Source organism: Micromys minutus, assembly GCF_963924665.1.
Source record: "Micromys minutus genome assembly, chromosome: 24".
Lineage (NCBI taxonomy): Eukaryota > Metazoa > Chordata > Mammalia > Rodentia > Muridae > Micromys > Micromys minutus.
In genome coordinates this window covers 45689192-45715798 of record NC_137959.1, presented here as the reverse complement: position 1 = coordinate 45715798, position 26607 = coordinate 45689192, and the positions used below count along the sequence as shown (strand labels likewise).

At 47.9% G+C, this 26607-nt stretch overlaps 1 protein-coding gene across 2 annotated transcripts; it reads right to left on the bottom strand.

The window, feature by feature from the left end:
• Positions 1-78: 78 nt before the first annotated feature.
• On the bottom strand, positions 79-26499 carry RAB4A (RAB4A, member RAS oncogene family). 2 transcript variants are annotated; one of them, XM_080936836.1, is made up of 8 exons: positions 26252-26499; positions 11016-11096; positions 7516-7630; positions 6031-6093; positions 4792-4946; positions 2429-2524; positions 1188-1317; positions 79-636 (listed from the first exon to the last, which is right to left on the bottom strand). In XM_080936836.1, the coding sequence occupies exons 1-7, from the start codon at positions 26280-26282 to the stop codon at positions 1202-1204; spliced, it is 657 nt and encodes a 218-aa protein (XP_080792962.1). In that variant the 5' UTR covers positions 26283-26499; the 3' UTR covers positions 79-636; positions 1188-1201. The 2 variants fall into 2 exon arrangements, with proteins under 2 accessions (XP_080792962.1, XP_080792963.1); XM_080936837.1 differs by lacking the exons at positions 11016-11096; positions 26252-26499 and having other exon boundaries at positions 4792-4908.
• Between the last annotated feature and the right edge of the window lie 108 nt (positions 26500-26607).

The following is a 26607-nucleotide window of genomic DNA, read 5'->3' as shown; positions in this document are numbered from 1 at the left end:
ACATGGAAGCCGAGCAGGACGGGCAGGCTGACCTGAGCCCACAGAGCAGGACGGTTTACCGTGCATGAGAAACTCGGTTCCACTTTATTTCCAGGTGTTAATGAGTCCTGTGGGCTTAGCATTTCAGGTGTGGGTCACAGAAACAGTGTGAAAGTGGGTAAGAGGGATTAAATAAGAAACTCACTGGCTGTTCACACCAGCGTCCTTTCATACTGAGTCATACATGTAACAACACAACGAGAAAAGCACACTCATGTTCACACTGCATCTCCTGCGAGTGAACCAACCCAGTGAGGAGACCACGCTCCCGTTCACAACTGCATTTCCTGTGAGTTTTAAAAAAGCCCGGATACAGGGTTCTACTGTGTCACGCTGGCCCTGTGCTGTGGGAACGTGCCGGGCTGTGAGCACAGTTGGACGTAACGGAACATGGAGGGTACGAGTGGGGCAGGGATCTGCATACATGCGGCATCTAAAGGTGCTGTCCGCTGAGTTAGTTTGCAGAATGGCTGCTGAGCCCCGGCTGCCAGTGTGCGCCGCGCCCCGTGAAGATCTACTTCTGTGCTGAGTAGAAAAGATGGGAGTAAAAACTCCAGGCTCTTCGGGCTCCAGCAGATGTGCTCCAGAAACCACCACCTGAGGAACATTAAGTGTGATTCAGACACTTTCGTTAAGGCCAAGCAGCTCAGAGCCCGACAGACATGACAGTTTCACCTTTGGATCAACACTGGTTCACATGGCTAGCCAGCACCACTGTGAGCTGAGCATGTAGATTCATAATCCCAGGATTTGGGAGGGAGGCCGAGGCAGGAGGATTGTCCTAAGGTGGAGGCCCATGCGGGCTTAGAGTAAGCTCCTGCCTCAACTTCCTCGACGTAAATGCCCGCTGTGGTAAATGGGAGAGGGAGCTACCAGAAGTTTAATGGAGAGCTTGCTGGTCTGGAGATGCTTCAGTTAGGTCAAGGGACCTCCACGGTTTGAGCAGGATCACTGGGCTCTCCCTGCCTGCCCTGCCTTTAGAAGGAGTCCCTGCAGCAGTCCTGCTGGGCTGACCGTTATTCCTCAAGGCCTCTCTCTCCTTCCTTCCCCTCCCGAATGCTGGGCTGACCTCTATTCCTCAAGGCCTCTCTCTCCTTCCTTCCCCTTCCCCTCCTTTCTGCCCAGGATGCAGGGCCCCCAACACCTACCTGTGCTGGGGTGCCTAGCAGCCACACTCCTGTGCACTTGGAGCCTGTGTACGTCGGGGTGACCGTAGCTGTCTCAGGGCAGCATCTCCATATTGGATGCCAGAGCCCATCCTCTCGGGGTCCAGCTCACCTGAGGACCAGGACAACACCTATGACTCTGTGTTCCCAAACATGGTAAAGTGGAAAAGGGCAGAGTGACATCCTGTGCATTTGTATCTTCATTGTGAAGAGCAAAAATATATCTACTAAAAATAGTTTTGTTTTTTAAAACAGGGTCTCACTATGTAGCCTTGGTTGGTCTTTTGCTTGCTATGTAGACCAGGTTGGCCTTGAATGCAGAGATTTGTCTGTCTCTACCTCCTGAGTGCTGGGATCAAAGGTGTGCACCACCACACTGGGCTGGAAAAGAAATGCCTTAATTTTAAAATGTATGTGTGTAACACATGTGCAGGTGTGTAACACATGGATTGTCAGAGCTCAACTTGCATGCTTTCTACTTGTTTTGAGACATGGGTTCTCTGAGACGTGGGGTTCTGGTGAGTGAACCTCAGGGGTCTTCCTGACTTTGCCGTACCACTGCCGTGGTTACTGGGCACGCACCACACCCAGGTTATTACACAGACGGTAGGGATAAGCCTCAGGTCTTCATATTTATATGTCGTCTGGAAAAGCTATATTCATTTGAGTACTTGGCATTAAATAATATTCCTAGGGGGATCAAGAGCCCATGAAAATGGCTGACTAAAGGGACTTTTGGATTTTTCAAAAAATGCATTTAAAGTGTGTGTGTGCACTTATGTGTGTAGGTGCCCAAGAAGGCCACAAGAGGGCAGTGGGTCCCTTGGAATTAGAGACAGTTATGAGCTGTCCAGTGTAGGTTCAAGGAGCTGAATTTGGGTCTTCTGCAAGAGCAGTGTATGCTTTTCACCTCTGAGCACCTGGAGCCTGAGGTTTGGATGTTTGGTCAGAACTATGTGATTATATGTATATTTTATGCATAAAAATCAATTTAAAACTAAGCAATAACAATGTTCACTTACTAGTTTGTAATAACCCAAATTTAATAGCACCCTGTGCACACCTGCCCTTGAGCAGAGAGACTCCTGGGAGCTTGCTTCCCCAGGCAAGTGTGGCTGACTTGCTGTACAGCAGTGTTTTACAGCCTTGTGTATCCTGGCCAGCAGGGGGCACTGTTGAGCTACGGGGCAAAACCCACAGACAGGTCGGGAAAAGGCTGGTACCTGATTCGATTTTGTTAAGTATTTTCCTCGCGCACTGCACAAAAGCCTCTTCGATGTTCTCTCCAGTCAGTGCACTGGTCTCCAGGAACACCAGTTCTACAGATGGTATCAAAGAGGAAAGCAGGAGAGTGGTCTTTAAAATCTCATTCGTTTCTCCTTGATTTCGGAGGGGGTGCCTGCTATGGTCAGAGGACAGTTCGCCGTAGGTCAGACTTTTCTTCCTTCTACTATGTGGACCACAGGGATGGAACTCGGGTCCCTCTTGCTGGCCCAATGACGGTGACTTTTAACTACGGACAGCCTGTTCAGGATTCTCATGTAGTAATAAGCAAAGTCCAGCACCTGAACCTTCTCTTTCTATAAATATAAAACCTATACACGTAAATATATATTTTTGTTGTCTGTTTTTATGAGAAAAGGTTTCACGTAATTCACGTAGCTGAGGCTTGAATTCTTGACCCTCTTGTCCCTGCCTCTGAAGTGCTGGGATCACAGGCACCTCTACCTAGGTATGCGGATGTGTTAAGTTGTGGGAGCCCAACAGTTTCTGAAGAATGAACTTTGTTGTGCCCTGATTCCTGAAAGGACGGGATGAAGGAAGCCGAGAACTGTGTCAGTCACTGCGTAAGTGCAGGTGGGTTGGCTGGAATTGTGACTTAGAGCCTCACTTTCTTCAAGTGATCTGCATGCTGATAAATAACTGCATTGCATACACATGAGCAGGATCCACGTCCATCCCAGCCAGACACAGCCCCACTGTCCAAGAAAAGCCATTTATGTTCAGTTTTAAAATGTGTACATTTGGGCACAGTTTTTACTAATTTAGCTCTCCTCTAATCATTAATAATAATTGGGGAGGTTGGGTAGTCCCACTCGATTTATTTTTATTATTTTGTGCGAGCGTTTTGCCTGAACTGAGGTTTATGCACCACATGGGTACCTGGTGCCCAAGAAGAAGGTGGTAAGCTGGGAATCCAACTTGAGTCCTTTGAAAGAACAGTGCTCTTAGCCCCGCTGTATTACTTGGATTCACGCTCCTTTATCTCCAGAGCAGGGAAAGCAGCAGAAAGCCTGCTGTTAGATGCACCACAGCCATTAGCCTCTACTAACAGGTCTGTACTAATGGACTTTCCTGATCATGTTAAACAGCTCTAAACTGCCAGGGTCGGGGGAGCAGGGGTGCCAGGGTGGAGGTGGTGGCGCACACCTTTAATCCCAGCACTCAGGAGGCAGAGGCAGGTGGATATGAGTTTGAGGCCAGCCTTCTATAGAGAGCGAATCCCAGAACAGCCAAGGCTATAAATATATACAGAGAGGTCCTCACTTGAAAAATGAAAACCATATAAACCAATAGCTAACGCTAAAACAATGGTTCTCAACCTGTGGGTTGTGACCCTAGGGTTGTGTAAGATTCACAATAGTAACAAAATTACAGTGTGAAATAGGAATGAAAATAGTTTTCTGGCCGGGTCACCACAGCATGAAGAACTGTGAGTTATTACAGGGTCAGCATTAGGAAGGCTGAGACCACACATCTCAGAGTGTAGACATGACCAGTTCTCTTTCCTTTTTCTTTCATCCTACCTTCTCCCCCCACCCCCTTGAAACAGAGTTTCACTGTATAGCTCTGGCTATCTTCAAGCTTTCAGTAATCCTGCCTCTTAAGTACAAGGATTGCAGGCCCTAAACACCAAGCCTGGGTCATGTTTAGTTCTTAGTAAATACCCATCAAGCGGGGAGAGCAGGTCTCTTGTCTTTGACTTCAACCAGATGTGTATGTAAGGATGGACTAGTCTCAGCCAGCTCTCAGAATTAAGGCTCTTCCTGAATGTTTATAATGCTGTTATCTCTACAAGCAACTGCTAATTTTGCAATGCAGTTTTGACATTGCTACATTTGTTACCCAGCCTGGTCTACAGAGGGAGCTTCAAGACAGCCAAGACAACATAAAAAGACTGTCTCAAAAAAACCAAACAAGATAGTTTGTTACCATTGACTGAATGACTTAATGTAAGAAAAGAAAGCCAGCTGGCTGTTTCTTCTGCTTCCCTTCTGTGTAGGACAATGACTGTACCCATTATGCTTCAAGTTACATTAAAAAGGGTGCCACCTAAGACAGCTAACATACCAGCGACATAAAAGCCCCAGATATGGTAAACACCTGGCTTTCCTCGGCCCATTGACTTTTGTCAGCAGAATGGGACAGACTAAGCTACTCTGAACTAGCCTAAATTGATAGTGGAGACTCCACAATTTCATAAAATAGTTTAATCTCAAAACCCCACCAGGTAGTTTAAGCCCCCCCCCATGTCACCGTGCCCAGACCACCCTGAGAAGTTCTTTAAGAGGAAAAAGTCACTTGCCATTCTCTTGTGCGAACCTGGAAGCTTCAAGGAAGGTGACTTCACGGTCAGCATCCAGGTCCTTCTTGTTCCCACAGAGAATGATGACAATGTTCTGGCTCGCCAGCATTCTGGCATCTGTTAACCAATTAGTAAGCGCATTGTAGGTTTCTCGGCTGTGTAACATAAGATTGTGGAAATGATACATGTATTTTATAAACTAGCAACTGTTTCCAGTCATCCTCACCATGCACACTGCTTATCAACACTTCAGGCAACAGCACCTCACAGTGATGTGGGAACCTGAAGGCTTGGTGATACATAGACTCGTGGGGTATGTTTAGCTTTTGTTACAATGAAACCCATGAGTCAGGCACTTTGGGTTCAAAAAAGGACTTTCCCTCACTCCACAAATGCACCTGAACCCTGAGGACGTTCAAGGCAAGTGCCTGGCTTGCAACACTAATCATGGCCTCTTGTAGATCTGTGGACATCTTGACCCACAGGAATCCACCACAACTTTTGCAAGGGCCTCCTGCCTCTAGGAAGGAGCTGGGTCTCAGGGATATTAATTACACAGGGCTTCCTGGCTTTGTCTACCTAGGACCAGCTCAGACCTTCAGGTTGGCTCCTTGGATCACGTGTTTCCAGGGCCATGCTGCTAACTCGGAGATCAGTGGATTGATGAGGTTTTCTTCAAGACAGGGATGTGCTGCAAGCTGCATTGGCCAGTCCTGAGGTTACCAACCATATGTGGTATGGAACATTTGAAATGTGTCCAGAACAGCCCAGGAAAAAACTAAGTTGTTACACGTAGCCAGTAACTGCAAGAGTATTTTATTAGTTGATTTAACCACCTCCATAGCTTTCTAAGGACCCAAGAATTTTACCCTAATAAATGAGGAAACCAAGACGGAAATAGGGAGGTCCAGGCCTGTAGAAATGGGAAAGCCACTGGCTGGAGCTGGGCTCTGAGCCCACTGATCTGAGTCTGATCTTTGGCCTCTTGATTACTTCTGAGAAGGCACAGAGCCCTGCAGACCTTGAGGAACGTGTCCTGCATGGTGTGAAGAATGAGGGAAAGGCTTTGTTTCAGTCCCAACAGCTCTCACACTAAAGACCTTTATGATTCCCCAGGCAAGGGCCCAGAAGCCTCCTGGGTGCACCACACTGCCTAACGGGACCAAACCAAGTCATACATCTCACCAACACAGGGATGCAGAAAACCAAGTAGCCTGAGTAACAGGGAGGTGACATTACCTGGTGATGTCATAGACAAGGAGTGCCCCAGCTGCACCTCTGTAGTAGCTTCTTGTCACAGACCTGAAGGAATGACAGGGGTTTCTAACAATCAAGGCCCTTTACTTCTCCCCATAAAAACCATGCTTCTTTCTGAACTGTAACATAGGCCTGGACAAACGGGGTGCTCTCTCCAAAGCAGGGAGAGCTCTGCTGAGCAGCTCAGTAGAAGGTTCATGGGTCTGCATGTGGTCCAAATGTTCTATGTGGGCAGCAGAAGACCCTCACATCTGTCTTCCCCCTCCAGGTGCCCTGTGAGGTTCCCTCCCTTCTTCCCAGGAAAAGAGGGAACAGCCTAGATTCCTGCAGGGGTCACATTGACTTTGAGCCACACATCCTTCTTCCCCTTGCTCTACTGAGGACTGGGTCTTTGCCGCCTCACGTTCTCAATGATCTGTTTCTCAGTAAGATATCTCTCCCTGTAATGTGTATGATGTTTGGGTGGTACGTATTAGTGCCACAGCAGGAAATGGGAGTCAGGAGTCAGACAACCTTGTGGCATCATTTCTTTACTTCCACCTTCCAATGGGTTCTGGAGATGGAATTTAGCCTGTCTGGCTTGCCCAGCAAGAGCCTTTAGCTGCTGAGCCGTCTTGTTAGGTTTTTATGCTAGCAAAATAATATTTGCTCTGGCACCTCCTGTGTCTTACACTGTGCTGCCCCAGGCTGGCTTTGGTCCTCTGGTCTCAGGTAATGCTCCTGCCTCAACCCCCAGAGTAGCTAGGACTATGGGTACCACCATACTCTATCCCCAAGCTTATTGAAAAGGTGAAAAGCCCGTGGTGAGGGCATTGCTTCTACGCTGCACCTTGACTGTGACTGGGTGTACTATGTAGGAAACGTGACTAAGGTGCTCACACGCTGTGCACTCACTGTTATGGGATGCTGAATACACAACCTGATTAGCAGGGACCTGGAGTTAGTCTTTCCGAGTACCAGTTGTGCAAGCGTGTCCTGCAGGACTCGTGGCAATTGCCACAGCATGCTCCAGTTAGTGGAAAGGTAAACACCTTCCATGTGTGTCTAAAATTTCCTCACAGAAGTGTAATATGGAAAAAGCCATTTGTCTTGTTGCTTTGCCCGGTGCTGCACACCCGTCCTCCTGGCTTTCAGCAGCCTGATACGAGGTCGTGGGCTTGAGGTCTGCCTAGACCGCACAGTTAGAGCCCGGCTCAAAACACCAAGCAGACTGAAACAGACTGAAACCAAAACCCAAATGCATGGATGCCCAGCGCCACATTCTCCCCACTGCGTTGCCACAAAAGTCTAGTCATCTTTTGTGTTGGTATCTGGGGTCCAGTCAGGGCTCTCTCAGCACTGAGAGCATTAAGACTGAGCTAGAGCTTTGAATCCAGTGTGCGTGCTGGTGTGAGACCATACACAGCGAAGGAGTCTAACTAAATAGTCCAAGTTCCAGTATTCTTAGTAAATCAGAAGGAAAGCTACCTGAACCGCTCCTGTCCGGCCGTGTCCCAAATCTGTAACTTTACATATTTACCACCAACATTTATTATCTTTGATCCAAATTCCACTCCTATGGTATGATTGGAGTCATCTTTGACTAAAAAGAAAAACAAAGGACACATAGTTACATTTTAGAACATGAACGCAACAGTTCAAGACTTAAACAGTAAAGATAGAGCAAGGGCTGGAGAACTGATAGTAAAAAGGGAGGTGGGGGAGACCAAAGGCTCGGCAGGTGGGAAGGTGGATTGCTTCGGCTGCCCGTCCTCTGTCAGCTGACGGAGGGCACTAAGCACACGGGATTCCTGTTCTCACAGAGACAGAGTTCTGGCTCCTAAGGTGTAGTTACTGATAGAGGCTGCCCTGAAATACCAGACTGTCCAATGAGAAGACTCACACCAGCAACCAGCAACCTTCTGATGGTGACCGTCCACCGTGTGGTGGTGTGTGTGCCTGGTAACCAGCTGGACACTTGATCAGCATTGTGATGCTCAAGTGTTATTCCGGAGCAGAGGAGACCGCAGAGATAACCTGACCACAGAACTCTGGTTGGGGTCTGTCTGGGAAAAACATTTTTTTCCTTCCTTTTGGTCTTTTCCTATGAGCATCACTGCCAAGCGTCCGTTAGTTCTAGCGAACTGAAGCACAGCAAACGTTTGCATGAGTTTGCTGGAGAAGCCAGTCCCAGCTCCCTAGACTCGTCTGGGACACGCCATCAGTATAGGATGGCTGTGAGGAAGCGATGACCTCAAGCAAATGCTGCTCCTCATTGGCTGGCTCTCAGCTCATTCCCGGGTGCCTGGACACAGCTTTGGCTGTCAGGGTACCGCTTGGTAATGCATATATATATATATATATTTTTTTTTTTTTTTTTTTTGGGATGGATAAAAGGTTAGTTAATCCAGCCTGTACCAGAAAGGGTAAAGTGTGTTATCAGGTAGGACCTTTCCCCCCAACCCCAGCAAACTGTAGGGGGGCCTAAGCAGTAATCCAGGTGGAGGCGTGCTATAGTGTCTACTAAGGTGAATGTGCTTCTTCTGAGGCTCTGGGGACAGGCAGGAATGGCTGCACAACCTGCCTGGCTGTGAACTGTTCTCAGAGATGGAGCAGTGCAGTGTGGTAAGTCTGAAAGGGCCATGAGCGGCACTGTGAACATGGAAGGATGCCATTGGCCCGTGCCCGCAAGCCCAGCAGCTAGAGGGCCGAGGCAAGAAGATTGTGAGTTTGGCTAGCTTCTAAGTTCCTGGCCAGCCAGAGAGCAAAAAGATGAAAGATGATCCATTTCCAAAAACCAAAAATAAGTGAACCTTCAGAGGACGCTCTGTTGGTAAGCCCTGCCTTAGCCCATGGGGGAGCTGACGGAATAAATTCCAGAAATGTCTTCTTTCATTCTCTGCCAAGATGCTCTGGACTCTTTCCCTTCCTGAAACCTGAGGGGTATCGCAGAGGGATTCACCTCCTTAGGCGTACTTTATTAAGCCAGTTCTGCGTTGAGCCTGCCTCTGACTGCCCTATATGAGTAGCTCATGTTCCGCAATTCCTCACACTATGACGACAGTTTCACTTTCTGAACTTACAGGCTCTGCAGTCAAACTGGAAGATCACATCTCCCTTTCCTAAATGCTGCTGAGATAGGCATGTGAGGCTGGTCCACAGTCCTCTGTAACAGACTTTCCCTGCTACCTGGGCCATCTCCATTCTTCTTCCTGACCTGCAGACCAGGATGGGGGACAAAGGGCCTCAGAGGCACTAAAGGCACCCAAGGCAATGGAAGGCTATAACCCACCCAACTGTACTCCTGGCTACTCCGCCAGGAAGCAGGGTCCTGTTGGAGAACACTCTGCTGGGCTCACCATCTTGTCATCTCTTAGGATAAGAAAACAATATACACCAGCCACTACTGAACTGAAACACTAACTTAGGAAAAACTCCATCACACAAAGGTTTAAGAATACAACCTATCTGGATATGGTGGAAAAAACCTTTAAAATCCTAGCAGTCAGAAAGCAGAGGCATTGGGTGAATCTCCGAGTTCAGGGCCCATCTGGTTTGTGTAGTGAGTTTCAGGGCAGCCAAGGTACATAACATGACCTTGTATTTAAAACCAAAACCGAAGAACAGAACCTTGTAGTGCTTCCTAAAAGTGCTCTTGCCCAGCAGTAGACCCTGCTGCTGTGATGTTGACCCACCAGGCCGGATGTGCCCACAGGTACAACAGTAACTCAGCACTCAGACTGGATTTGAGGCCTGCTCCATGGGAGATAATTCATAATGGTTCGGCAATTCTGGTCAAGAGCCCATGCTCAGGAGGTGATAGGGCTTAGTGGAGCACTCACTACAGTTGTGTTGCTAAATGGACAGGTTGTCAAACAGCCTTCTAAATGTTTACATTTGTCCCCTTAGGTTAGGGCTGTTCTCAGCCTTGGGCAGAGAAGCTTCCTTCTGGGGTGGAAAGAAGTTAATGCGGAGACTCACAGCTGCTCAAGGTGCCGACAATACGAGCTGAGTGTTGCTCACAGAGAAGTGTGGGGATGGTGCAGGTGAAAGATGGAAGTCCGTGGGCAGGGAGGAGCGCTGTGAGCTGCACATGATGTGGCCACCGCACTCACGAGCTCACAGCAACTGTGCCACACTGCCTGTGTGTGACCTGCACAAAATCGAGTTCAGCAACGTCTCCGCATAAAAGGGTGAAGGACTTATTAGGCAAGGCCCCACCAGCTGAGGAGACATTACCAGTTAACGGCTACTAAGGGAGGGGGAGTGGTTTAAATTCAGGGGTGTAGCCATTGGTAAGCTGCCTGTTGCCTATGATCCTGTAAATAACCCCACATACATATGCAAGCGACCTTAAAGTTAGTGATATGACAGGAAAGTAAGGGTGGGGGCATGTTAGGAAGAGGGCTCCAAGGGGAAGTTCTGGAAGGAGAGCCTGTGTTAGGAAGAGGGCTCCAAGGGGAAGTTCTGGAAGGAGAGGCTGTGTTAGGAAGACAGCTCTAGGGGGAGGTTCTAGAGGATGTGGTGCATTAGGAAGAGGGTTCTAGGGGAGGTTTTTTCTAGAGGGAAGTTCTAGAGGGTGGGGCTAGTTAGGAAGAGGTTTCTAGAGAAAGGGGAGAGATAAGAAAATGGGAGAGGAGATGATCAAAGTTTATATGTATGAAAATTTCAAATAATTTTTAAGAGAGAAGTCCTGGGGCTAGAAAGATGGCTCACAGGTTAAGGGCCATGGCTCCTCTTCCAGAGGACCCTGGAACAATCCCAGCACCCACATGGCAGTTCACAGCTTTCTATAGCTCTGGTTCCAGGGGACCTGACAGCATCACACAGACAAACGTGCAGGCAAAACACCAATGCACATACATTTGGAAAGGAATTTTAGAGAAGTGAAGTTCTTTGAAACTGGTTTTCCGTCTGAAAGCTCAGCTTTCCCAGAAGCACGTGCGTGAGGGGATTCACGTGCTGCCGAGGTGGCTGCTGTTACTTACATTTCTTTTCAATGAACTGATGAAGCAGGCAAGATTTGCCAGTTCCCGCATTTCCGATGACCAAGAACTTAAACAAGAAATCTGAAAGTCAAAGAATAAGAAAACTTTAAAGGGAGCCATAAACGCATTCTCGACTCTGGTCATAACTCTAGTGAAGTGTCAGCTGCTGATCTGATACAAGAGGATATACAGCTGCCTTTTCTTATTTACCCATTTCATGTCCGTGTATTTCTAATAAACTCAGCTTCTTCAAACTGTTCCTTCGACAGCTTCTTCATAAATGTGATGGTTGAAAATTAACGGTGACAATAAAACTTGTCCCTGCTAGCCGCTACACACGCTCAGCTGCAAACAAAATTAACCCAGAGACAAAGCCTGCTTTTTCTCTACACGAGTAGTTCCCAGACACGTGGCTGTCACTTCTCAGCCCTTGGCTGTAGTTCCTGGAAAGCAGCTGAGGTCAAGTTCAGGCTGCATGTCTACTGTCTGACTCAGTGCAGACAGAGTCATTTATCTGGGATATTCCCTTTCATTTAAAAAAAAAAAATTATTTGATGTTTAGTGGTCTGCTTGAATGTTTGTGGACCATGTGTATGTAATACCTGTAGAAGTCAGAAGAGGGCATACAGCTCCTCCTGTTGTGAGGACCCCAACCATAAAACTACTTTCATTGCTACTTTATAACTGGTTTGCTACTGTTATGAACAGTAATGTGTGTGTGTGTGTGTATATATATATATATATATATATATATATATATATATATATATATATACATAATTTATATATATTATAAATATATTATTATAAATATATTACATATTTAAATATATATATTTATGTTATATATTACTTATATATGTATTTACAATAAATATATATTTACAGTAAATATATATATATTCTGTAGCTGTCTTCAGACACACCAGATAAGGGCATCAGATACCATTACAGATGGTTGCTGGGAATTGAACTCAGGACCTTCAGAAGAGCACCCAGTGCTCTTAACAGTTGAGCCATCGCTCCAGCTCCTGGGACATTCTTTTTACATGACTGGAATAAAAATTTTCCAAGATGGAATTTGTTAATTAATATGAAGTAACTTCAGAAAGTCAGGGTTGGAAACTTTCAGTGTGGCAGAGGCTGGCCTTGAACTCTTGATTCTCCTGCCTCTGCCTCTTAAGTGCACCATTACAAGTGTGCCAACATACCCAGAACTTCAACTGCTCCCTTCCTCTCTCCCTCCATTTCTCCCTTTCTATCCATCCATGTCCCTACATGGACTTCGAAATGTAAACCAGACTGGCATCAAACTCCCAACAGTCTGCCTGCCTCCACCTCCCAAGTACTGAGATTAAAGACATGCTAGCTAGCTTGTTTTGTTTTTGACAGAGAATCTCACCTTGTAGTTCTGGCTGGCCTGGACTTTGCTCTGTAGACTGTGTTGGCTTCAACTCAGAGATTTGCCTGCCCACATGAGACCTGGTATTAAAGGCACCACCTCACCCAAACAGTTGCTCTCTCTAGTAAGAACTCTAGTCCTGCATAGCTGGGAGCTGCACAGCGTTGGCTCCTTGTTCCAGAAGTTACCCTATCTGCTGCAAGCCCCACCCTGCACAGCACTGTTCTGTATCCCTCTCTCCAGACCACATCCTCTTCCAGATGAGACTGTGCTGATGACCCTAGCCACTCCTGCTCTCCCTAAACTAGGCTAAGACAGATGTTAGTTTTTGACATGGCCCTGCCACCAGTTTCTGGAACTATAACCATCGCTCAGAGATTAAGCCTATTTGGTCTCCAATGATGTTCAAATGGTTGCAGAAAAATCACAGGACAGTGCATTAGAATTGTGTCAGCATTTGAATAGCAACAACTTCAGCTTCTCACGGTGTTTTAAAGCATGACATAGAGACTCCACTCTTCTTTCTTTCCGAGTGCTTCTCTTTCTCTTAATAATTATGAACTTCAATTTTGGTTCAAAAACAAGTTATAATAAGGGCTGGAGAAATGACTTATTGGTTAAGAGCACTGGTTGCATTTGCAGAGGACCTTGGTTTGTTTCCCAGCATGCACATGGCTTTACAGCCATCTGTAACTCCATTCCAGGGGATCCAGCATCCTCATCTGGCCTCTGAGGCATCAGGTGCACACACAGGCAAAACACACACATAAAAAATAATTAAGCTTACAGCGTATCCATACACTATGTCCACACAATGTGTCCACACAGTGTGACTATACAATGTGTCTATGAGTCTATACAGTGTGTCTATACAATGTGCCCATACAATGGAATGGAACTTTGCCTGAAGAAGGAAAGTGTTTCCAATACTTGCTATACCAGATGACTTTTAAGGACATTAATGACATAAACCGGTCATACACTGCTACACTCAGCTTTTACATGGGTTTGGAGAAATTACACTTGGGTTCTCCTGGAGGTAGGGGTGGAAGGAGGGAGGGAGGGAGAGAGGGAGGGAGAGAGAGAGAGAGAGAGAGAGAGAGAGAGAGAGAGAGAGAGACTGTACATCCACATCCACAGGAAAACCAAGCCTAATCATTCACACTAAACAGCTTTTTCACCCCAAGAAACAGAAGGTGAGGTGGTTAGGATTCCAGGCTAAGGGAATGTCTCAGCCTTGTTCAGTATTCTCTTCTGTTAGGAAATAACGTTATATAAGATGTAAAGAGAAGATTTAAAGAAAAAAAAGAATGAAATATTGGGTCTCTTATTGCCTTGAGTGTGGGGGGAGAAGGAACAGGCTGGTGACACACAGGCAGGAGAGTGGCTGTGACACTGTGGACCCTGGATTCACGCAGCTGAGCATGGACTTCAGTTCAGACTTGCTGAACTATCCTCCATAAACAGCTGACTGTACTGTTGCCACGCCTGGCCAGCGGGTGACATATCAGTGTGCCATGACGGAGAAAGGACAGAAAAGATACACGATCTCTGTGCAAAAACACGGAAGCTCAGAAAGCTGAGAGATTCTAAACAGAAGACATTTTGATTAAAATCACTTTGGCCAAGTATCCAAGAATGCTAGAGTGTTTAGGAAACCAGGAGTAAGAATCCTGGCTGGAATAAGGCAGGAGCAGCCGGGGTGGGGGTCTGGAGTACCTGGCCAACGGCAAAGACCCCCTCCTCAAGAGGATGGCAACAGTCCCTTTGGAACATGAATTATGAGCCTATACAGTAATTATTCCAGACAATAAAACCTGAGTCAGGAAGTCAACAATAAAAATCCCAGAAAGTAATGCAGATGCAGAGACACAGAGGTCCCCTCCGCAAACACACACACAGCCCTCTGAAGTTTACAACCAAAAACTACAAAACCCTCCTGAGGACATTATGCTAAGTGACATAGCCAAACGGTGATCCCATGGGTGTGGAGTTCCTGGAGCACTGGGGTGGAGATGTACCTCAGCGCCTCACTGCACGCAGACCCTGCCTTCAGGACGTGCCAATGAGCAGCCTGGTAAGGGAACAATGAATAACATGTGGTTAACAATGAAGGAGCAGGAGGCTGGAGGGGATGGGTAGAGAATAGAGAGCCTAGGAAGAAAAATGACCTCCTTTCAACGTAAGTTCTCACAGAGCCTGGTGAGAGAATGAGGCAAGAGGATCACAAGTTCAAATCCAGCCTGGACAACTTAGTTTGTTTCATAATAGAAAGCGAAAGCAGAGGGCTGGGCACATTATCAAGGCCTAGGTGGTAGCGTGTGCCTGTGGGTTCGGTCCCCAGTGCTGAAAAACCAACAAAACCGGTACTCAATGCAGATTGAGGGACAGACAGACACGGAAGAGAGGATGAATGGAATGGAAACTGTAGAAAAATTACCAGCAGGCAACAGTGTTCACACACACTCTAAACCACCACCAACAAAACACAGGGGGACCCTGAAAGGCAAGAAGAACAGAAAGAAACCTAGTACTTGTAAAAGAGGGTCAACACCAAAAGGCACAGTGATTGGGGGCTTTATAACACTCACATTAAATAACACTAACATTAAAGGAACGAGCTGAGTGTGCCAACTCACACCTGGGCTCCCACCCAGGACTTGGGAGGCAGAGGCAAGAGGCTAAGAGTTACTAAGCTACAGTGTGAGACCCTGCTTCAAAACAAGGGCCAGCATGGTGAATCAGCAGAGAAAGGTACTTCCTGTCGAAGCCTGATGGCCTGGAGTCCAGTCCCCGGAGCTCAGGTAAAGGTTCGAACACAGAAACTATAATGTGCCCCTCCCTCGTGCCCATACATGCAAGGATAGTAAATAAACAGCAGCAACCACAGAAACGGTCAGGATGAAAACAGTCTCGGACCACGGAGTTACAAGCACGCTTAGCTGGGTGCGAGGCGGGCAGGAAGCATGGCGCGCTCAGCAGGAAGGAAGACTCCCTCAGAGACGTGGGAATATCCCAACTGCAAGGGCAGAGTGCTAGGTGCAGCTGCCCGGCATCCCTCTTGCTTTAACATGAGACGTTTTCAGAGTCTGATGACACTGGAGCAAGTGCAGCAGGTCTTCTTTCTCCTGGGCTCTAGGCTACACATGGATGCAATGAGAAATTGGGGGGGGGGAGGGGTTAAGGAGATACAAAGTGAGGCCTAGAGAGATGGCTCCACAGTTAACAGCACTTGCTACTTTCTGCAGAGAACCAGTGTTCCGTTCTTAGAATTCATAAGGCAGGCAACAACCTTCTGGGGAATCCGATGCCCTCTTCTGGCCTCCATGGGTACTACACACGTGTGCTGCACAGACGGATCTGCAGGTTAGGCACACATACACGTAAAAATTTAAGAGCAGGGGAAGGTAGGCACAAAGGAAGGCAGAGGTTCTACCGTTCACCTAGTAAGACAGCAGCGGCCAATGACACGGTGCAGAGGATGACGCTGTACAGCCGACAGTGACACCGTGACGCTGTGCCCCGAGCAATCACCCAGAAACTGTAAAGAGAACTGTGTGGGACAGCAATCGGCACGTGGAGGTGGATGCAGCAGAACCAGGAATTTAAGAACACTTCAGTTATTTAAGGATTTAGAAGCTAACCATGGGTCTGTAAGACCCTAACCCAACAACACCACAGGAAACACCCCTTCCACCCATCCAACAGCCAATCAAGGGAAAGGAGGCTCTCCCTCCCTACCCCCCGCCCATCCACCAGCCAATCAACGGAAAGGAGGCGGAGGGAGAAGTTAGCTAACTGGCGAGGGGCTGTGGAAGGAAAAACATGGGGATTCTGAGCTGAGAAATTCTATAGTTTATAAATATTTATTACATGGCTGGTTGTGTGTGTGTGTGTGTGTGTGTGAGAGAGAGAGAGAGAGAAAGAGAGAGAGAGGAAGAGAGGGGGGGGCTCTTGAAAACCCCTTGGCTATCACACTCAAAAAGGTAATGGTTTCTTCAGGAAGGAATTAGCTCGAAGGCAGGGAAGAGTCTGTATCCCAAAATAGGAATGCTAAAATGGGACGATATGCCAGTGTACTTTTAACTTTTCCTATGATAAATGTCAGATGAGATGATGGGAAAGCTACCGAGCAGCAGCGGGTGGACACAGCCAACCTTCCACAGAGGCATCACAGAGCAGAAAAGGTCCCAGCAGCCAGAGGACATGACCCTCAATGCCCTGCCTCCTCCCCAGACCCCAGCAGACTCACAGCAGGATGGTGAACCATGGCACAGAACAGGGTGTGCAGTAGGGGGCGAGGCGAAATGGCGAAACAGCATTGCACACTGTGCCCAACGGCTGGTGCCCATGACCTCAGGCTTGTTGGCCAACAGTGCCCCTGCTCGAGTGGTTCTGCCTGCTCTGACCCTGTTGCTTTAACTCTGGTCTTGTTCTCAGACTCGGATCATGTCTCCACTCTGTACCATGGGATCCTGTCTTTTTTTTCCTCTGAGCTCATGGGGAACTGTCAAGATAAAACTTATCTGAAACTGGATATCTAACCCCCAAGACAAAAGAATGTTACAATGCACGTGTGCACGTGAGTGACTTCAGGAGACGATAACCTGATCCTCCCAAGAATGCTGCCCACTTCTCCAAGGAAGGAGAAAGTGATAAGGAGACACAAACATGGTGACCCCCTTCCAGGACACCCACCCTCGCCTGCTACTACCCTCATGGTGGAGAGCTTTGAACACAAGTTCTGTGATGCCTTCTTAGTTTTCCCTTCACGTTACCACTTTGAAGTTGAGGTTGCCACAGGCCACAGAGGGATGGAGGCTCTTAAACTGCACATGCTCCGGGGTCCCTCTTCCTGGTCAAAGAGGAGCTTGGCTTTGGGTAGGTAGGATGGAAGATTTGGGGCTTCCTTGCTTTCATGCTTACAGTTTGTGATGTGAGGACCAGTGGAAAGGATGTCAAAGGATGCAAGAAGAATCTATTTTGAGATAATGAATGGCAGTCAGCTAGAAAATCCTGTGAGCCAACAAGGCCGAGGCCATGGAAGCATCCCTCAAACAGGTTGACCATGAAAGGTCCCCGGTGAAGTCTGTGCCCTTGAGGTGGGGCAGAATCCTGACCATCTTTCCTGCAAAGCTCATTGTTCTAGAGCAGCAGATCTGGCAGAAGACTGGGCCAGGATGTTGCAAAGCACGTGTTCTCTTCACACAGAGAAGCAGAGGCAGAATGCAGACGCTGAAGCTGAGGATGAAGGGCAGGGTATCTGGGAAGGGCACAGGCCATGGCTTATCAAAGAGGCAGGATTGATGTAGTCAGTGATGGGAACTGGGTAGAAGGCGCCCAGGGTAAACCCAGGGAACTGAAACCTGAGGCAGAAGAGAAGATGGCCAGAAGTGACCCTGCAGAGCCGTGAAGCTGAGGTACCGACCAGTCTTCTCTACAGACGCATCAGCCACCATGTTAGTCAGGAACTGAGGATGGCCAGCAGATGACCATGCTGACGGCTAGCCCAAGTATCTGCTGACAACATCCACAGCCTAAAGAGCTGGCAGGGCTCAACACAAAGTCAACACAAAGGACATGTGTATGGCAGAACATGCAGAGTCTGGTGCCCTCCTGAGGGAAAGGCAGTCCAGAATGAGAGGCCAGCGCCAGTGCAGGACAGTGAGATAAAGATGTCGATTAGGACAGACACCCTTAATTAGGAACACATTTTAAGTGTATTAAGAAGTAGACTGTTGAATTTGATTTGATTAAAAGAAGGATGAAGTCTGGCAAACACTATGAAGAAACAAGGGCAAATCTGTCAAGATGATTTTCAGAATATTTCATTTAAGAGAGACAGAGAGGAGAGAAGGGGAGGAGAGCTGAATATCTTTTCCTTTTTAGACAGGTCTTACTATGCAGCCTGGGGTTCTTGCCTCTGACCCCCAAGTGCTGGGATCACAGGTATGGGTGACCGCACCCAGTGTGAACAGCTAACTTGATTGGTGGCTGATTCAAAAGGCCCTCCTGATGTCCCTTGACCTACTGTCAGGGCAGGTAAGCATGCTAGACAGAGAATGGTCATCTGTCAGGGCAGGTAAGCGTGCTAGACAGAGAGCCGCCATCTGGCTCTCAGCTCTGCCTTCATGGGACTTGCGGTCTCATCGTCTTTGAAAGTCTGACCTCCTGTTGTGAGTTCTGCGATCTGGCTACCACAGGTACACACAGAAAGCATGGGTCCTCCAAACTGTGTACTGTACAGAGAGGCAGACGGTGTCCATGTTCTAGAGACCTCCTAGGTCTGAGGGGGGACCACTGCACACTCCTGCCTTTTAGCCGAAGTAGCCCTGGGTCCACAGACACAGATTTTGCTCTATATGGATAATAAGTGACAGAATCTGGTCACATCGGTAGGGGAGATGGACACCAGCCTCTTGGTCATCTCCAGCTGCATGTGGGACCTAGGCAAACTTCATATTGGGTCTGAGTTCTGGGCATGAAGTGAATGGCTTCACTTCCACCAGCAGATAAACTAACCACTAAGGCACACACCTGTTTCGGGGGGGGTGCCCCCAGTGTAGCAGTGGGCAGAGCCATTAGTGTCAGAAGAGTTTCAGAAAACTGAGGCCTGGCGACATTTAGAAACAGTCTGTCCGTGAGCACGTGCAACTAAGGAGCAGGAATTGTGTTCCTGAGAAATGAACCAGAACATTTGTGATGTTTTTATGACTGTAGCAAGTCTGCTCGATACACAAATCACCGGCTTTGATACCTGGTGTCTATGAACTGGGCGTGTGGTGCACACCTATAATCTCTCAGAGGGTGGAGGCAGGAGCATCAGAAGCTGAAGGTCATGTTTACCTACATAGGGCGTTGGAGACCCACCAGGTAGTCAGGAGCTGGAACAAAGGGGAGTCATCACGTAAACAGTAACAATGAAGTCGGACATTTGAATGCACTGGGGCTCCGCACTGAGAATGCGCCACTGGAGTTCTGAGCCGTGTCCAGAGCACAAATGTGCCCTACAGCATCTGGGTAGGTACCTGAGGCCTTGCTTGGCTGCCCCTCCCCCATCTGTCCCTCACATTCTCTCCAGGAGCACCCCTGAAGCTGGTGGCTGCAGAACCAGGTCATCCCACGCTCTGCTCTGAGGCTTGGCAGGGCCTTAGCTCCAGAGATCTGTGCCCTCGGCAGGGAGGCTTGTTTTGCCTATTTTCAGACTACATGAGGTGCCCACGTGATCTTGTCAGTCCAGGAAACTCAATCCACAGAACAGGTTTTATGAGAGTTCCGTTTCCACCACCACAATGGGACTGCCTGACTTCTGTCACAAACAAAATAAAACCAGGTCTCCACAGCAAGTGTCTATTTAGGCTTTTTGTTTCATCTCCCCTGAGAGCAAAATCACTGTTTCTCAAATGGATTCACATCAAAGCCTGTTTTGGCAGGCTGTCCTTGGATCGCACAGAGGACCGACACAGGACATCTGGACCCTCGGATCCCAAAGACAGTTTACTTTCTAATATTGAAAGAAGGTTTGATTTGATCATGAGCGAGTGCAGAAGGACTCACGGACTACGCTCAGATTTATGCTTCCTTCCTGGACATCTAACAGCCACTATGGCGGGCACACCAGAAGCCGGTGGGGCTGCTGAATGCACACTCTACATATTCGCCAGTTAGGACAAAATGCTTTGTTTTTAGACCTCTCCTTGCTTTTCTGCATGATTAAAAATTTATGTTTGAAAAAAATGATAAACATCTCTCTAAAATAGACCTCCCATTCATAATTTATTAGCACTTTATGAATAGTGTCTTTTTTTTTTCTCTATCTAAATATCACGGAGTCCTTAAGGTTTAAATGCCAAAGCATACGCGCCTTTGGAGGTGGAGCCACGTATGGGGCTCAGTCTTGTACTGTCTCAGGTGGAGGCAGAAGGATCAGGATCAAGTCTAGCCTGGGCTACAGAGCAAGTTTGAGGCCTGCCTGGGCTATATGAAACCCTGTCTTATTCTTTTTTTTAAATCGTGTGCACGCACATGCGTGAGTGCATGCGTGAGTGCATGTGTGTGTGTGTGTGTTGTGGGGTGGTACATGCACATGAATGCAGGTGCATGCAGAGGCCAGATTTGTTGGGTCCCCCCTAGAGCCGGACTTAGAGGGGGTTGTGAGCTACATGATATGGGTGCTGGGAATTGAACTTGGGTTATCTGGAAGACAGAAAGTATTCTTAACCACTGAGCCATTTCTCCAGTGTGAAGCCATGTCTTAAAACAACAAAACAGAAACAAACAAAGAAAAATCAGACAAAGGAAGCAGGAGCAGCCACAGGACTCAGCCAGTGGACGCTGGGACATGCTGTTGGGGGCGGGACTTGTTTTGGTGCAGCAGTACATGCCAAAATCACCGTCATCACACACTAGTTTGTATTGACCAGGTCTTTCACAACATAAACTACCTTTGGACTCTTGGTTTTGAAACAAGGTCTTACTTTGAAGCCCTGGCTGGCCTGGAGTCTTTATGTAGATCAGGCTAGATCTGCTTGCTTCTGCTCTGAGAGTTCGAGGATTAAAGGCTGTGCCAACACACCCAGCTCCTTAGAACTCTTACACGAGCTTCAAACAACCAACCAACCAAATAAAACAACAACAACAAAAAAAAAATCAAAACCAAACGAACTCTAAGTACATAGTCTTCCTTTCCTTATGTTCTATGGCATAATGTGGTTCCTTTTCTTTTATCTTTTAGAGACAGGGTTTCACGTAGCCCAGGTTACCCCCTTGGTCTACTTCAGAAGTATTGGGGTTACTGGCATGGCCATGGCACTCAGTTCTACCCTGTAATATGTGTCTTGTGTCATTTTATGTTGTACTGCACAGGTGCAGTCACTGAGGTGGGTGCTGGCTTCAACCCATTTCAGGATCCCCTCTGACTCCAGTTCCAGGGAATGCGGTGCGGTCCTCTGAGATCTGCGGGCATCGGGCACACCTGGAATATTCACAGACATCCAGGCAAACACTCAGACACATAAAAGGGAACTAATCCTTTAAAAAACAAACTGTCCCCTCTCAGAAATTCCGTCACAGCAATGGGGCTTAAGGCGTAGGCCAGGACTCAGGCTCGCAGAGGCTTCCAACAAACCACTTTAGCTGGGCAATGCTCTCCTAGAATTACTAAGAATGATCAAAACACACCAGCTCAGTCTGACCACATCCCTGAGGAGAGCTTACAAAACAAACCTTTTGTTCTCATTTCGAAGAAATGTTCAGCTGGAGAGATGGCTCAATAGTTAAGAACACTTCCTGCTCTTTCAGAGAACCTGAGTTAAATCCCAGCACCCAGCTCACAACTGCCTGGAACTCCAGATCCAAATCAGATGGCCTCTTCTGGCCTGTGGGCACCAATACATGTGGCATATTCATACACACACACACACGCACACGCACACACACACAGTAAATAAATAAATAAATGAAAATAATTTTTTTTTTTCCTGATGTCTGCTTGAACTGTTTAAGTGAGTTGTCAACTGTGACTTAAGGCAATTGGGTGATTCTTCTAACAGAAAATTAATTTTACCTTATTAATAAAGGGTGTTTGGAAGAAAATTCATTTTTAAAATTTGGGACATCCTTGTCCTTGTTAATCCAAATTGCCTAATCAAGCCCACACATCTTCAGTGATCATCTATGAGGTCTATATTCTGTGAGTTAGTGTCCGAGGGTTTGCGTCTCAAAGTGCCCCAGGCCGGTGGGCTTGCACTGCAGACATTTGCTGCCTGAGAGCACCCAGGCCTCCCGTGGGGTGTGGCAGGGATGGAGCCCCTGCAGACAAGGATACTCCCTGCCTGTTCCTCTTTCCGGTGGTTGTCAGCTAAGCTGGGATGCCAGAATTTGGGACACACTACTCCATCACAACTCTACCTTCAATAAATATCAGCAAAGATTTTATGCCAAGTAAGGTCACACACATGGGTCCAGAGCTAGGATTTAAGTGTGACTTTGAGGACACAATTCTAACCTCACGCACACACAAATAAGAATGAGAAGTCAGCAGAAAAACGCTAAGTGTGTGGCATAGATCGAGGTATGAAGACACCTGTCTCAATTCTTCCTGAATGCCAGTCTTTTCTAGCACTGGAGGTTTTTTAAAAAGTCCCCTGGTGTTTTCCCACTGCTTAGCGATTTCTGTGACCAGCCATTTAGTGTCCGTCTGGAAATACCCTGGTGTGTCCGCACCAGCCCCAACACTAGGAACGTAAAGGTTTAACTTAGGGATAGTCTTCAAGCTCTGGGCTCTCAGGCTGCTGACACTGGGGTTAGCACTGGGGTGACCCAGCTAGTGCTCACTGAACACAGGGTGCTGTATCTCTAACAATAACTAGGAGAACCTCCCTTCAGATCAGGGGGGCTGAGGTTGAGGATTCAGGTCACGTTGTTTGCTGGGGCCAAGAGAGCTGAAGGAAGGAGGATTTGTTTTGCTTAGTCTCACAGGGGTTATCCCACCGGGGCTGGGAAGATGGACATAGAGACCAGGAAGCAGAGTGGAGGGTGTACAAGAGGAGATGGGCTGTCAAGAATAATGTCAGGTCATGAATCTATCACGGAATTAGTCAGTTCATTAGTATGGACCCCCCCCCAAAACCCACCAAAGGCATGCCTATGTTTTACTAATATACTAGGTAGATAATTAACCAAGTAGACCAGGGTAACCACTGCACAGTTCAATCAGAAGCCTACTGGTTTAACTTTTCAACTTGCATCATGGTGTTATGTGATCTAAAGCAGTGGTCATGGAGTTAGGGGCTTCGGGCCAGGAGATGCTGGACGTCACTCAGGCAGTGTGAGGTGTAGCAGAGGCAGGGCCCGCCAGTGTTCATCAATTTCCACCACGCTGCTCAGAGCCTCTGTCACAGGAGAAAGAAAACCAGCCCCACAAGACACAAGGAACTTAAAGGTTAGGCAAACATTCCTTGGCCAGCCAACAGGCATCCGGAAGGAGAGGACCTGGTTGTTTGAATTTGGGAAACAATGCTTTGTAAACACGGCCAATGATAAGGGAAAGTAACAGCTTTTGTCTTGGTTTTGGGTTACTTTTCTTTTATGGTAGCAGCCTTAGGGACCACTTGTCCCTCTTTCTAAAGATAAACTTCCACTTATTAATATATATACTATATAATACATTACATATATTTTATATTTATATATATATATATATATATATATATATATATATATATATATAAAACCTACATGATATATATACACATGTTTCCTCCATTGAAAGAAATAATAAATTTAGACTTAGTTAAAAAGTAAAACCCAGACTGGAGAGATGGCTCAGTGGTTAAGAGCACTGACTGCTCTCCCAGAGGTCCTGAGTTCAAATTCCAGGAACCACATGGTGGCTCACAACCATCTGTAATGGGATCTGATGCCCTCTTCTGGTGTGTCTGAAGACAGCTACAGTGTAGTCATGTATAATAAATGAATACATCTTTAAAAGAAAGAAAAACCCTGGAAATAGAAACACATATCTATAATCCTAGAGACAGGGGTATTGCCATACATGTGAAGCCAACCTGGGCTACACAGTTAATTCTAAGCCATCCACAACTATAGAGAAAGAACCTGTCTCAAAACAAACAAATAAAACTAAAGGCATATTTGGAAGATACCTTGAAATAAGGTAAAACACTCATGGGGCTGCAGAGATGGCTCAGCAGTTAAGAGCACTGACCGCTCTTCCTGAGGACCTGGGTTCAATTCCAGGCACCCACATGGCAGCTTGAAACTGTTGGTGACTCCAAGATCACCCTCACACAAGCATACATACAGGCAAACACCAATGTACATAAGATAAAAAATTAATTAATAAGCAGACGCACATTGTGTGTGACTCCTGGTGTCTTGCACATGCTAGATAAGCTCTCTGCCATTGAGTTTTATCTCCAGCCCCTGAAAGAAATACTAACAGTCACAGCTTCGAGATAAGAGTTTAATCAGGAGGCTATGGTGAGCAAACCCCAATTAACTGTATCTGAGGCGAGGCAGGGGGTGTGCTGTGATGTTTATCTTACACCCATCATTTCCTTAGAGAACCAAGGGACAAAGCTGCCTCCCATGCTGTCCCCTCCTGCCTCACTTGGCCAGGACCCCAGGAGGCTTTTTAAGGACTACACCTCCCAGGAGCTCCTTACCCAACACCAACTCAAAGAAAAGGGTGACAATCAGCTAAAGAACATATTTTGCTGGAGGCATTTCTTGCTGTGGCTCTTCAAACAAGAGCCACATCACACAGAGGGATATGTGGGCCACCTGTGGACCTGACAAAGCCAGTCACCCCCCTATAGTGCCTTAAGCTTATAGGGACAGGCATTATGCCACTCCCACAGGAAGAGGCCACGCTGGTGCCTGGAGACAGCGGATCAGGCTGCAGTGTGCCTCATGACACCCTTTCCAGGGTCCCACCCTCTCAAAGTCCAAACCTCCAAAGTCCTTCAATGGTGTCCTCACCCTTCTCAAGGTGAGGTGCCCAAACCACACTCCCAGACCGGAACCTCAGGTCTGCTGTCCACTTGCCCGTCTCTGACCCATCTAGGTCAGCTCTTTCTCACACAGCAGTTGATCCATCAGAACTGCTGCCTGGGTCTTAATTGTTCATCCATTAAGGTCACAGCTGACTTAAAAATCTCCCTCCTGGGCTGCAAACTCTTGGGGAAGTCTCCATGGCACTCATACAATGAGTAGAGCCTTCTTGGCCTGACCCCGACCCCACCCTGTGGCAGGAAGAAAGCAGGGGACACATATTGGGGTGACCTGACAGATCACCAGGCTTTTCCATGGGAGTCCCTCCCTGGAACCAACCGAGTCAAAGTTTCAAGTCTCAGTTAGGGACTGGCAGGCATGGGCCAACAAGGCATTGTAGTGGTTGTTTATTTGTACCGCGGTTGGGGGAGGGGGAGCACCCAGCACGTGCACTGAGAATGGCTGAAAGGCTGTAGGAGAAAAAAAGATGAAGGAAAAAACACACACACACATACACAAACCCCACAGCTCCATATCCAAGGCCTCTGGTCATAAAGAGGAAATGTGTTTATAAATCGCTATAATGCAAACATATGCTGAAGGAAGGGAGAGAGGGAAAGATACAAGAGGCCAGGGGTCTCCAGAAAAGAGGTGCATTCAATTCACTTAAAACTCATTATAATCTCAGTGCAAAGGAATTCCAAACCTTGAGAGGCCCACAGCCATGCCCCCAGGGACACTGAAAGCAGGCGTGGCCCTGAGCTTTCATCCCTGCGGTTGGTGCTGCAGTGAGGAGGGGGAGAATCGACCACAAATTGGCTCCTCCAACCATGAGCGATTTAAATAATCCGAGGAGGAAAATGTAGGGTGAAACCAGGGTCAAGGCAGGAGTGAGCTTGGCAGAGTCTCGGCAGCTCTGCACAGCTGGGGGCACCTGCTGGCCCGAGAGTCCAGCCCAGAGCCCGACACCCCTAGATCCTTAAGATTTCAGCCCAGCCTGAAACACCCAGACATTCTCAAGTTTCAGCTCGACCTTGACAACCCAAGAATCTCAGGATCCCGGCCGCTCACACTTCAGGATTCTCAGTATCTCCACCTGGTCCCTAACACCCAGATTCTTAGGATCCCAGCTGCGGACATTCCTAGGATCCCTAAACAACCCAAGGTTCTCAACATCTCCACCTGGTCCCGGACCCCGCGAGCTTTGCAGGATACCTCGACATTGTAGACACCGGCTCTGGAGACCCTGACCCCAGTCCCCAACATTCCCGGACCCCAAGGCCTGCCCCTCTGCACACGTACGCAAACCCGCGCGTCTTACCGTAAGTCTCGGACATGGCCGTCTGCGCCATCCTGCCGCCACAGCTCCGCGGGGTCCGTCCTCCAGTCTCCGCAGAGAGAGAGAGAGAGGAAGCGAGCGTGGAGAGCCGGGTACGGGCCCACGGCGAGCCAGCCACCGGCTGCGGCCCAGCGGGACTCGGCTCCGCGCCTGCGCACCGCCGCCTGGGGAAAAAGCAGCACGGCGGAGGGGGAGGGGCGGGGTCGCTGGAGGAAGGAGGAGCGGGGCTGGGGAAGGGGAGGAGGGAAGGGGAGGGGGGAGGGCAAGAGAAATGGTTTGAGGCTCCTTGTCGGAGGAGGCAAAGGCCGCAAGAGAGGATGAAGGAGGGGACCTGGAAG